The sequence below is a fragment of the Benincasa hispida genome, chromosome 3 (assembly GCF_027475165.1).
Source record: "Benincasa hispida cultivar pf3 chromosome 3, pf3_genome.v1.1, whole genome shotgun sequence".
NCBI classification, from domain to species: Eukaryota; Viridiplantae; Streptophyta; class Magnoliopsida; order Cucurbitales; family Cucurbitaceae; genus Benincasa; species Benincasa hispida.
The window spans coordinates 27,534,242-27,546,894 of record NC_143480.1 but is presented as its reverse complement, the minus strand read 5'-3'; the positions used below and the strand labels follow the sequence as shown (position 1 = coordinate 27,546,894).

At 33.4% G+C, this 12,653-nt stretch overlaps 1 protein-coding gene and 1 pseudogene across 1 annotated transcript; one reads left to right on the top strand and one right to left on the bottom strand.

Annotated features, from left to right (window-relative positions):
- Positions 1–1,082: 1,082 nt before the first annotated feature.
- LOC120074549 (cytochrome P450 71AU50-like) lies at positions 1,083–3,615 on the top strand. The gene is made up of 2 exons (XM_039027705.2): positions 1,083–1,999; positions 2,861–3,615. Exons 1-2 carry the CDS (start codon positions 1,112–1,114, stop codon positions 3,473–3,475), a joined length of 1,503 nt encoding a protein of 500 aa, XP_038883633.1. The 5' UTR covers positions 1,083–1,111; the 3' UTR covers positions 3,476–3,615.
- A 2,534-nt stretch (positions 3,616–6,149) lies between these two features.
- Positions 6,150–8,222, bottom strand: LOC120074598 (cytochrome P450 71AU50-like; annotated as a pseudogene).
- Between the last annotated feature and the right edge of the window lie 4,431 nt (positions 8,223–12,653).

The following is a 12,653-nucleotide window of genomic DNA, read 5'->3' as shown; positions in this document are numbered from 1 at the left end:
ATCAAATTTGCCGGCCATGTTCAGAAAAGTAAAGATAAAGCCGAGACAAATTTTCATTTTCAATGGAAAGATTTCTTCTTAATTTCTTTAATAAACTATAGATTTTATTACAAATTTGTTTCTTAGGATTAGAAACAAAAATTAGAATTTAGTCTATATGGTTTAAAAGTTAGATGACTCTTTTTAAGTTTTTTTTTTTTTATTTTGTATGGATATAATTAGATTGGGATGTACAAAATCAAAGATGAATGTAATTTAGAATGCATCCAAGTATTACACGAGAAAAATTTTCATTTTCAATGCACATGATTTCTTCTTATTTTTTTAATAAAAATATATTTGTTATACATTTGTATTGGAAAATTAGGTAGAGCATTCTAGTCTACAAGTTGTTGAATTACAACCATCCTTTATGTATTTCATTCAATTATCTAATTATTCTTTAACCCCGTGAAAAGACCCTTCTTACTTTATAATATATATATATATATATATATAGTTTTACCTTTGTGCGAGTGATTAGTGTTAGATCACAAACATTCGATCACAAGAAAGGACATCATCCATCAATTTATATACCAAACTATAATTTCAAAAAGAGCAATGTTTAGGTGCAACCTACTGCACCTAACCCATGTTTCCTTTTTCTCTACACGTAAAAATTAAAATCATTTTTTAAAAAATATTTACCACATGACAATTTTTTTTTTTGGAGAACTGTTTGGATTGCACAAAGATACATAGCCATCTAAATTTATTCTCCTCCAAAAATACTCATACGCAAAAGAAGAAAAAACCCAAAGAAACACCCCGTCATTCAACTCATCCATTATTGTTAATATTGAAGAAAAAGACGTAAAAAATAAGATAAAGATGTCGTGATAAAATATGACGAAGATTTCCATATGATTTTTTCATATAAAAATAGAAAGAGTTTAATAACGAAGTTTTGTTCTTTACATCCAATTATAGATCTTCTTATTATATATTGGTATTCATATATATCTTTTTTCTATTTTTAAAAAAAAAATATATATCACACAAGCCAACTCATTTATTAAACTCAACACATCATATCTCATTTCAAATCCAAGTCCAACAATAGAGATCTATGGCTTGGATTTTGGTAGTCCTCACTCTTGCACTGCTTCTTCTTGCTTTTCTGATCTCAAAATCATGGCTATTCAAAAACCAAATCAAATCCAAGAAATTAGCTCCTGGGCCAAAAGGGTTTCCCATTCTTGGGAGCCTTCATTTGTTAGGAAAGCTCCCTCACAGAAATCTTCACAGATTATCCCAAAAATATGGACCCATAATGAGCATGAAACTAGGTCTTGTTTCCACAATCATAGTCTCATCCCCACACGCCGCCGAGCTCTTCCTCAAAACCCACGACCTTATTTTTGCAAGCCGCCCCTCTTCCCAAGCCTCAAAGCACATCTCTTATCAACAAAAAAATTTAGTCTTTTCTCCATATGGTCCTTATTGGCGTAACATCCGTAAAATGTGCACTCTTGAATTGCTTAGCAACCTCAAAATTAACTCTTTCATGCCCATGAGAAAGCATGAGCTTGGGTTGATGATTGAGTATCTTAAAGAGGCTGCTCATAACAAAGTTGTTGTGAATCTCAGCTCTAAAGTTACTTCTCTTACGACCGACATCATTTGTTTGATGGCTTTTGGGAAGAAATATGAAGATGAAGAGTTTAATGAGAGAGGGTTTAAGGCTGTGATACAAGAAGGTATGCAATTAGCTGCTGCGCCTAATTTGGGTGATTTTATTCCTGCCATTGCTTGGCTTGATCTTCAAGGATTGACTCGTCAAATGAAATGTGTTCACAAGGTGTATGATGAATTTCTTGAAAAGATTATTAATGAACATCTTGAGGTTAGAGGTGGAAAGAAGACTAAGGATTTTGTTGATGTCATGTTGGACCTTATTGATTCACAACAAACTGAGTATCAAATTGATCGTTCTGCTATTAAAGCTACAATGCTGGTAATTAAGGCTCTATTCAATCTCTCTTTTCAATCATTGTCTCAATCTTTCAACATAGAAGAAATACATATATAATATTAACATAACAAGTGGGTAGGTTTTTAACCTCTGAATGAAATCTGAATTGAATTTAAAGGATGAGTATCTGCTTTAAACGTACTTATTTGAAATTGGAAGAAAAAAATTTAGGTGTCATCTAAATTTCACTGTTTCTATGGAATTCAGATACTTGTCCTACAAAAAAAATGGTTATGTGTTAACATTTAATGTTACATTTTCTCTCATAAAAGACATTTAATTTTACATAAAATAATCTTATCTCTGATTATTGCACTAAAAAACAGTATATTTATTTCTCATCAGTGCAACATGTCTCTTTACAAATAGGATAGAATCTATTGATATTAATGTAGGATCTTTTGATATTTACAAAGGCAAAAACCATGTGAAGGTAGTCTAGTAGTATAAGAAATTTTCTTATATATTCTTAATCATTAACATACTTGTCAAGGTCGGCATCTAAATTATTGTTATCAATTAATTAATTTTATTATTTTGAAACACAATAAAAGCATATACTAAAAACAAGGGGAAAAAGGTCGTACCATGTCCTAAACAGACAATAATCACTATTATGATGGACAAAAGTTGAAAGTAATTAAATGGATACAAATGGTATAATGAACCAAAAATAGGAGCCAAAGTATAAAATTAAGAAATTAAATCCTACATATTAATATTGGAAAAACTTTACTTAATTACCAACAATAGTCTTGTCTTTTATTATTATTATTATTATTATTATTATTATTATTATTATTATTATTGTTATTATTATTATTGTGTCGTGGGTTTTTGTAGGATATGCTTGCAGCAGCGATGGACACTTCAGCTACAACAATTGGATGGGCAATGTCAGAGTTGATTAAACATCCAAATGTAGTGAAAAAATTGCAAGATGAATTAGAAAAAGTGGTGGGTTTACACAGAATGGTTGAAGAATCGGACTTAGGAAGCTTAGAATACTTAGAAATGGTAGTGAAGGAGATTCTGAGACTGTATCCACCAGCTCCATTATTGATTCCACACGAATCTCTTGAGGATTGCACAGTCGATGGCTTCCATATTCCTAAGAAATCAAGAGTTATAGTAAATGCATGGGCTATTGGACGAGACCCAAGTGCTTGGATTGACCCACACAAATTCTTTCCTGAGAGGTTTATTGGTAGCCAAATAGATGTAAAGGGCAAAGATTTTGAATTGATTCCATTTGGAGCTGGCCGTAGAGGGTGTCCTGGAATGCAATTGGGTTTAACGATGGTCCGATTGTTGCTAGCTCAACTTGTTCATTGTTTTGATTGGGAACTTCCAAATGGTATGCTGGCTTCTGAATTGGACATGACTGAGGAGTTTGGATTGACTTGTCCAAGAGCACAGGATCTTATGGTTATTCCTACCTTTCGTCTTAACAATTAAACTGCTATTATAGACTTATCTTCAATGTATATATACGTAAGGAGTGGTAATGGTAAAGATGAGTGGAGACATGCTTTAAATATATGAATGATAAGCAGTTGCAAGAATAACAAGAATTATTTTTAGCCACCTATCTAGAATTTAATATCTTACATGAAATTATTAGTTTTCTTGACACTCAAATATTATAGAATCGGGTAGATTATCTCGTGAGGTTAGTCGAAATGCACGTAAGCTGACCTCCACGCTCACGTATATAAAAAAATTACATGCTCCTAATAACTATTGATAATAAATTTGAGATACTTTTACACCTTCTCTTTAATATCATAAGCCAATATGTTTGGCTCATAATTAGACAATATAATTACTTTGCCTTCAATTAGAGAACATTACCTTTTTTGACAACAATTGTTCTACCAGTTGTTACAAGTTCAAGTTCTCATAATATATAAGAATTTCATTCAAACTCTCTAAACTCTAATTGTTACCCTCTATACTATTAATTTGACTTAAACATTGAATTCTAATGTTGTGGATGTGCGTTTTCTCATCTATGCATGTCATCTGTTCTTGGAATCAATAAATTTTAATGATTTTATATATTCGAGCTTAGTTCCAATTTGACATATATTGATTTGATTAAACTCCACGACCATTTATAAGTTGTGTTATTCATCACTCAAAAATCTACTCTGAAGAAGTTTGACTCAAATAATACCTCAGATTTCACTTTGTTTATAACTAACATTTTGTAACGATCAGCTAGTATATCCTTATAAATACCATCAATTTCAAATTCGAATTACACATAGAATTATCATCATTTCTTAGTTTTCTACAAACAAATCTGTAAACAATCTTCATTAAATAAAAGAATTCAAATTTTCTCATGGACATAGACATTCTTACCGAACCACGTAAACATTGTGTCTCTTTCTTCTTTCCTAATCTTTCTTGTTCAATTGAGTAATTCTTTACTGTAAATTGTGCATCAATCTTTTACATTACAAATCGCATCAAGTAATCAAATAACCGAGTCAATCGTGCATCGATTCATCGTTATTGAGGAAGTCCGAGTACATCATTTTCACCTTCGAGTTGCACCGAGTATCGTTCAAGACCATCGAGTACGATCGAGTATTAACTTTGTTGTCATCGAGTTGCATCGAGGATTTAACAGAGACTAGTCAGACAAAAAGGGAATTCTGATCGAAGATCGAGTAGCAAGCAATCGAGCATCAAGTTTCAAGTATCGAGAATTTGACAGAACTGATTTGAACCATTTCTTCATCTTTTCAACAGTGATCTTAAGTATTTGGACTTGTGAAAGGTTTTCACCCAACATACTCTTTTCTTTTATTTTCTTACTCAATTATTAACCATAATATATACTCTACTAGTATAATCTAAATCATGTAAATCTACTTATTGTTTCTACTTACTTTCTTCTTCTTCTTTTCTTTGAGCAGAGAAACGATAGAAATCATGTAAGGTGGCTAGCTAACTTGGAAAAAAGCGGATATTTTTTAATGAATGTTAAAAGAAAAATAATATATATTTTAGTCTCTTAATCTAGTTTTTATTTGATCTATAAATCAAATAAATGTTACACTTTTAATTCTTTAAATACTATTTTAAATTAGTTCTTAGATTTCACGATATTATTACACTAATTTTACGATTAAATTTTGATTTTCATCTAAATTTCGTCTTTAGGATTTCAAGATTTACCATTTTAATCTCAATCTTTCATCAAATACTCATCTTTCAGCTTTTGAATGTCTATGAATTAACTTCAAAGAATTTAACTACTTATAAGTAAATTAGTTTCCATTAATTTTTCATCATTATTAAAATTTTCACATCATAATTATTTTCAATTAGTTAACTAAAAGTTAACATCAAACACCAAAATGAACAAACATTAGAAAAAATATGACCTTCTTTTTTTTATGTCAAAGACCAGAAGCTATGCGCAAATTCTCATTGGATCTTTGAACTTCTTGATCTTCATTTCTTTAGCGATAGACAACTTGAGGGAGTGAACCCTATGAGATCGATAGACAACCCGTAAAAGAAGTTGAAGAAGGGTTTGGGTTCCGAAGAGCTACCAGAGCAGGGGGTTTTAACAAAAGGATATTCTTAAAGAAAGCCTTCCCCCTTTTTGCCGGCCCCATATGGATTCAGCTTAATAGATTCCGCTTAGGGGTTTATGAGAGATTGATTGATGGACCTAAGCTAAACAACTAAGATTTCAGTTTTGAGGTGAAGAGACAGCCCTCGTTACTCTCGGGTTTGTCGGACTCTTTTAGCTTGAGCGAGTGCAATTTATATCATTCTCAATTTAGGAGTAAATAGGAAAGGGCTTTTTGCCAAGTTTCAGAGGGGGTAGTGGCTATTACACTTTCTTTCTAAAAAGGTTTGAAGAGATCTGACTCTAAGACTAAAACTGTAAAATATTGAAACTTAGGGACCAAAAGAAAACTAAACGACTTAAAACTCAAAAATTAAAAAAAAAAAAAAAAAAATGTAACATTTTAAAATCTAGGAATCAAATAAAAATTAAATTCAAAATTTATGGACCAAAAGAGTACTTTTTTGTAATGTTTATCGAAACTATTACGATTTTATTACATAATTAACTTAGTTTAGTATAAGGGAAAATGTAAATTCAAATGTGGAGTCGATAAACAGGAATGACGATAAGATCATGAGCTCTAGGACAAGTCAACCCAAATTCTTCAGTCATGTCCAATTCATCAATTGACATACCATTGGGGAGCTTCCAATCAAAGCAATGCACAAGTTGAGCTATCACCAAACTAACCACAGTCAAACCCAAATGGAATTAATTGAAAATCTCTTCCCTTTACATCCACTTTGCTACCAATAAATCTCTCTGGATAGAACATTTCTGGATCAATCCAAGCACTTGGGTTCCGTCCAATTGCCCATGCATTCACTATTATACGTGATTTTTTTGGAATGAAAAAGTCTTCAACAATGCATTCTTCAATAGATTCATGTGGAACCAACAATGGAGCTGGTGGATACAGCCTAAGGATTTCCTTCATTACCATGTCCAAATATTCCAAGTGAACTAAATCAGATTCTTGCACCATTCTATCCAACCCCACCACATTTTCTATTTCATCTTGCAATTTTTTCATTACATGTGGATGTCTTATGAGCTCAGGAAGTGCCCATCCAATTACTGTTGCTGCAGTGTCCATTGCAGCACCAAGCATATCCTATGAAGAAATAGTACCAATAAGAATATGTAATAAACCAACTCTCATTGAAACACATCCCACAACTTTATGCCATATTTTAAAAAAATTGTTTAAATGCTAGTTTAATCTTTTTACTTTTGTTTTTGTTTTTAGTTCATTCCGTCTTTAAAAGTAACTAATTTGGTAATTCTTTCACTTTCATTTTTTACCATTTGTAAGAGATTAAAATTGACGCTTTTTAAATGTTCAAAGATTAAAATGAATCAAATTTGAAAATATAATGACCTAAATGAAAATTTTGAAAGTACAAAATGAAAATGAACTAAAGTTTAGAGATCACCAAGATGAATCTTTTGAAAGTATAAATTGACCAAAATAAATCAATGTAAAAATACATGTAGAGACAAAATAGTATTTAAACTTAAAAAATAATAATAATAAATTTTCATGTGCAAATTATCACAAATGACTTTAAAAACTGTTTTAAAAAGTATTTTTATGCACTTCCAAAATCATTTTTCAAATAGGCATATTCTATTAAAAGTAAATCAACTTGACCATAGTTTAACGAAGAATTATTAAGATATTTGTCTTTCACTAAGAGATCAGAGGGTTCAAATTCTCACCATTATTATTGCTTTGACGCAGGAACGATCAATTCGATACTCATGAGTATCCACAGAGTCCATTAGATCCAACATGACATCTAAAAAATCTTTAGTTCTTTTTCCACCCATAGAGTTAAGATGTTCATCAATAATCCTCTCAAAGAACCCATCAAACACTTTGCTAACATTTTTCATCCGACGTGTCAACCCTTGGAGATCAAGTCTTGCAATAAAAGGAATAAAATCTCCCAAATTAGGAGCAGCGATTAATTGCATCACCTCTTGCATCATAGCCTTAAAACCTCTATCATCCAACTCTTCGTCTCCAAATTTCCTCCCAAAAACCATCAAACAAGTCATATCTGTGCTGAGTGACACGACTTTAGAACTAAGATTAATAGCAACACCATCATTTGCAGCCTCTTTGAGATGCTCAATCAACAATCCAAGTTCTTCCTTTCTCATGGATTTGAAAGAATTGATCTTGTGGTTACTAAGCAATTCAAGCGTACACATTTTACGTATATTCCTCCAATAAGATCCATATTGAGCAAAAACCAAATTCTTTTGGCCATAAGACAGGAATTTTGAGACCATAGTGAGGGGCCTACTTGCAAAAATAAGGTCATGGGTTTTGAGAAAAAGCTCAGCAGCTGTTGGGGAAGAGACAACAATTGTGTTTACAAGTCCCAATTTCATGTGCATTATGGGACCATATTTTTGAGACAATTGATGAAGATCTCTATGAGGAAACTCTTTTAGCAAATTGAGGCTGCCAATAATAGGAAACCCTTTTGGGCCAGGAGGTAATTTCTTGCCCTTGCTCTTCTTGTTGAATTGCCATGTTTGAAAGAGGTAGTTTGAAAGAAGTAATAGTGCAATTGTGGCCCAAATCCAAGCCATGGCATGTAATTCTTCTTTCAACTGATAATGATGATGGTATTGAAATTAAAATGGGATTTAATGAGCTTTAATTATTATTGATTGACCTATTTTTATAGGTGGTGTTTCTTCAACCTTCAATGATGGTATTATTGTTTGTTGTTTGTTGTTTTGTTTATATTTTAAAGCCACCAAGAATTTTTAAAAATTTGAGTTGTTTTAATATATGCAAAAAGTAATATACAAAATATACAAAACTTGCTATATGCATGGTCTAGGGATTTCAACTAGCGAAGTTTGGTAGGATGGTAGTGTTCAACATTATCAGATGTGAAATTATGAGATTCTCATTTTCATGCTAGTTTTTGCTAGCCTAATATATTTAGGCCCTTTACTATATTAAGTGGGCCTATCTTTTTTTTTTTTTAGCACATTTATTTGATTTCTTGTTCTTATTAGGCCCATTTTCGAGCTATTGTTGAATGAGCTGGAAGAAGGAATTGTTGAAAACGGCAGGACCTTGAACAACAAACAGTAAACTGTCAAGGCACGGTGGTCAAGTGAAGGGCAAAACTTGCAAAATAAAAACTCGTTATAGGCTGAGTCATGGAGCTCTCTCTCTTTAAGATGTTTCGTGGCTCTGCCCAAGTGTGCAAGCAGGTCTGAAAAGTGTCACTTGTCCCCGACACCCTTTCTAAACTCACTGCTCGGAACGCTGAGATGGAAGAGGAGAGGAAAAATGAAGAAATGAATTCCGTGTTACGAACTGCTGAAGGCTTCGCCTTTCATAGGCCTTCAGCGTCGAACTGTAGGGAGCAAGAAGGGCACTCTGCCACAGAACGTGCGCGGACGGAACGGGATGGGCAAACGAAACGCAGACAAACGGACCGTGTCCTCCCGTTTTCCGGTTAAAAAATAAAAAAATAAAATAATATTTCTAATTAAAAATAATCATCACACACACGCCTCGCCATGCCCGACTGGACGGCAACGCACGTGTGGGACGTCCACCGAACCCACATTGGTCTATCTCCTCACTCACTCCAAAACATGGGTACCCCTTAGGGCCCAAACCTAAAATACAATGTTGGAGTACATAAAGGAGACTTCCAACACCAAATTTTTCAATGTGGGATTCTCCAACCAAAAAAGTTGGTTCCCTCTAGTTTTGAAAGTTAAATTTTCACCCAACAATCCCCCACTTGGAAATTTAAACAAAAAGAAAAGAGATGAAAGATTTTCATCGAGCAATTTCATTCTATACAACACTATGCATAAGCAAAGGTGTCTTACGACTTGAACCTTTACATAGTGTAGAAGATTCAGAATATACTAGAGTAACCCTTGGTTTTGAACTCTATCTCTAACAGCATCTCACACAGAGTGTTATTAGGGTATAGTACAAAAGCCCGTGCTTTTAAGGCCTAGCACGTGAATCCCAATTTAGTGAATGCTCTAGAGAGTTTGCCTAAAAAATCCATAGAAAGCAGCCCTCACTTCCACATTCACACAGGTGAGTCTATCAAGGGTACTTCTGTAGCTAGGTACCCCACTTGTCATCAAGTATAGATCTCATTAAGAACTGAGTTCAACCTTTCTTATGCTTCAGGATATCATGCTCAGACTTTAAGTCATAGGAATAGAACTCTGTGTTTGGTTTAGCATGATTCACTATATATCACTCATGATCAGTTATTACCCATTGAACCTGTTTCTTGAGATCTCCAGTCTACAGGTTGGGTTTTCCTCACTGTGGTTCATCTTTCGATAGGCATGAGTCTCATCCTTTTTGAGGCTCTAAAAACCTTTTCTCTGGTCAATCCTTTCATCAAAGGATCTGCAAAATTTTCATCAGTCCGTATGTAATCCACTCTAACTGCACCAGTAGTGAGAAACTCTCTAATGGTACTGTGCTTACGACGTATTTGACGTCTCTTTCCATTGTAGTAATAATTCTGAACTTTTGTGATTGCTATAGTACTATCACAATGGATCAATATGGCTAGTACCGGCTTTTCCCATAAGGGAATCTCTGATAGCAGACTTCTAAGCCAACCTGCTTCTTCACTAGCTGTCGCTAGTACTATCATTTCTGACTCCATCATAGATTGGGCTAAAATAGTCTATTTCTTGGACTTCCAAGAGACAACTCCGCCAACTATATTAAAGATATAGCCACTTGTAGCCTTTGAATCATCCGAAAGAGAGTTCCAATCAGCATCGTTGAATCCTTCCAGGCAGCAAAAAACTTTTGATAATGTAATCCTAGGTTTTGGTTTTTCTTTAAGTATCTCATGACCCTTTCTATAGCATTCCAATGATCTTTACTAGGTCTGCTCTACAAAGTAATCTTACAGCATAAGCTATGTCAGACCTAGTACAGTCGGCAGCGTATCTAAGACTACCTATGATGCTCGCATACTCAGATTGATTAACATTGTCACCGGTGTTCTTGAACAACTTGACACTAGGGTCATAAGAAGTACAGGCTGGTTTACACTCAAAGTAATTATATTTCTTTAGAATCTTTTCTATATAGTGAGATTGATCCAAAGAAATTCCCTTTTCAGACCTATTTACTTTTATGCCTAAGGTTACACTAGTTTCTCCTAAGTCTTTTATGTCGAAGTTCACACTCAATATTGATTTTACGTCATTTATGACGTGCAAGTTCGACCCAAAGATCAATAAATCATCTACATATAGATACAGGATAGTGCAGAGGTTATTATCAAACTTATAGTAGATGTATTTGTCACTTTCGTTGACCTTGAAACCTTGGATAAGGTTGTCAAATTTTTCATGTCATTGCTTAGGAGCTTGTTTTAGTCCATAGAGAGATTTTTCTAATTTACACACCTTATTTTCTTGACCATGGACAACAAAACCCTCAGGTTGTTCCATGTAAATATCTTCTTCAAGTTCACCGTTTAGGAAAGCGGTTTTTACATCCATCTGATGTACTACGAGGAGGGCAACGAGAGAGAATAGGACGGATAGAGGTAATTCTAGTGACAAGGGAAAAGGTTTCAAAGAAATCTACGTTTTCTCTCTGTCTAAAGCCCTTCGTTACTAACTTGGCTTTAAATTTGTCGACAATCCCATCAGGTCTAAGTTTCCTCCTTAAGATCCATTTGCACCCTATTGCCTTACATCTTGGGGGTAGATCTACTAAGTGCTAAGTTCTATTTGACTCAAGTGAGTCCATCTCATCATTTATGGCTTCTTGCCATAGGTTGGCATCTACTGAGGACAGGGCAGCTCTTAGATCTTTAGGGTCTTCTTCTACACTATAGATCAGGAAGTCATTTCCGAAATCTTTGGCGATTCTAGCTCTTTTGCTTCTTTTAGGTTATGGGTCAGTTTCCTCTCTAGGGTTAGGATTTCTAACTAGGGTTATACCACTTGATAGGATTTCTAACTAGGGTTATACCACTTGATCCAGAGCCCCCACTATTCCTTGATTTAAAAGGAAACCTATCTTCAAAGAAGTCAACATCATTTGACTCAATGATCACTTGGTTCACTAGATCACAAAACCTGTAGTTATATGTAAAAGGGAAATTGAAAGAAAGATTGTGTATATTCTTTTTCTAACGATTATATATATAAACTCGATATACAAATTCTATAAACACGAAATACAAATTCTATAAACACGAAAATGTAATTCTAAAATTGTCTAATCTTGGATAAATTATAAAAATCACTCCTAATGGTTAAAATTTCATCCTTAAATTTTGAATTTTAAAAATAAAGTCTTTAAAATTTTATGCTAGTAAAATTTTGTCCAAGGACAAACATCGGTTAACCACTTTGTGTTTGAAATAGTTGTAGGAGGTGTGGGTTTGTAGTCTGTAGATGAAAAAGTTGGGAAGGGGTAGGTATTTTTTAGGTTAAAGAAAATATAAGGGAGTTAGGGAATGGTTTTGTTGGGAAGTAGAAGGGCAAAGAAGTAATTCTAAATAGTTAAAATTACTTTTGATATTTTCAAAATTACTTGAGAACATGTTTTAATCCTTCAAAATTAGGAGTGTTCAAATAACTTGAGAACCCGAACAACTTGGACTACTCAACCCAAATTATAAAGGTTGGGTTGGGTTTGGTTAAATTTTTTCTATTTTTGTTGGGTTGAATAAATTTTTTTTAAGTTGACCCTCCTGAATTACATATATACTAATAAAAAAAAATATATTTCTTTTAGGATTCATAAATTTGTGGATATTAAATGTTTTTCTTTCATGAATGTTTGTCTTTGTTTAAAGTTTGTAATAAATATCATGACTATTTGGTATTTAATATTTGAGTTTTATGCGATAGGATTTTCTATTTATAAGTTTTTCCAATAATTATAATAATAACCTGACAATCCAACCCGAGTTTTAAGTGTTAGATTGGGTTGAATTGGAGATCCTATTTGGGTTTTTTAGGTTATCAACCTATCCAACCCAA

Bases quoted from the DNA above. Each gene is read 5' to 3' on its own strand.
- LOC120074549 (XM_039027705.2), top strand. From the start codon at position 1,112: ATGGCTTGGATTTTGGTAGTCCTCACTCTTGCACTGCTTCTTCTTGCT. The intron at 2,000-2,860 runs GTAATTAAGGCT...GGGTTTTTGTAG, and splicing joins CTATTAAAGCTACAATGCTG to GATATGCTTGCAGCAGCGAT.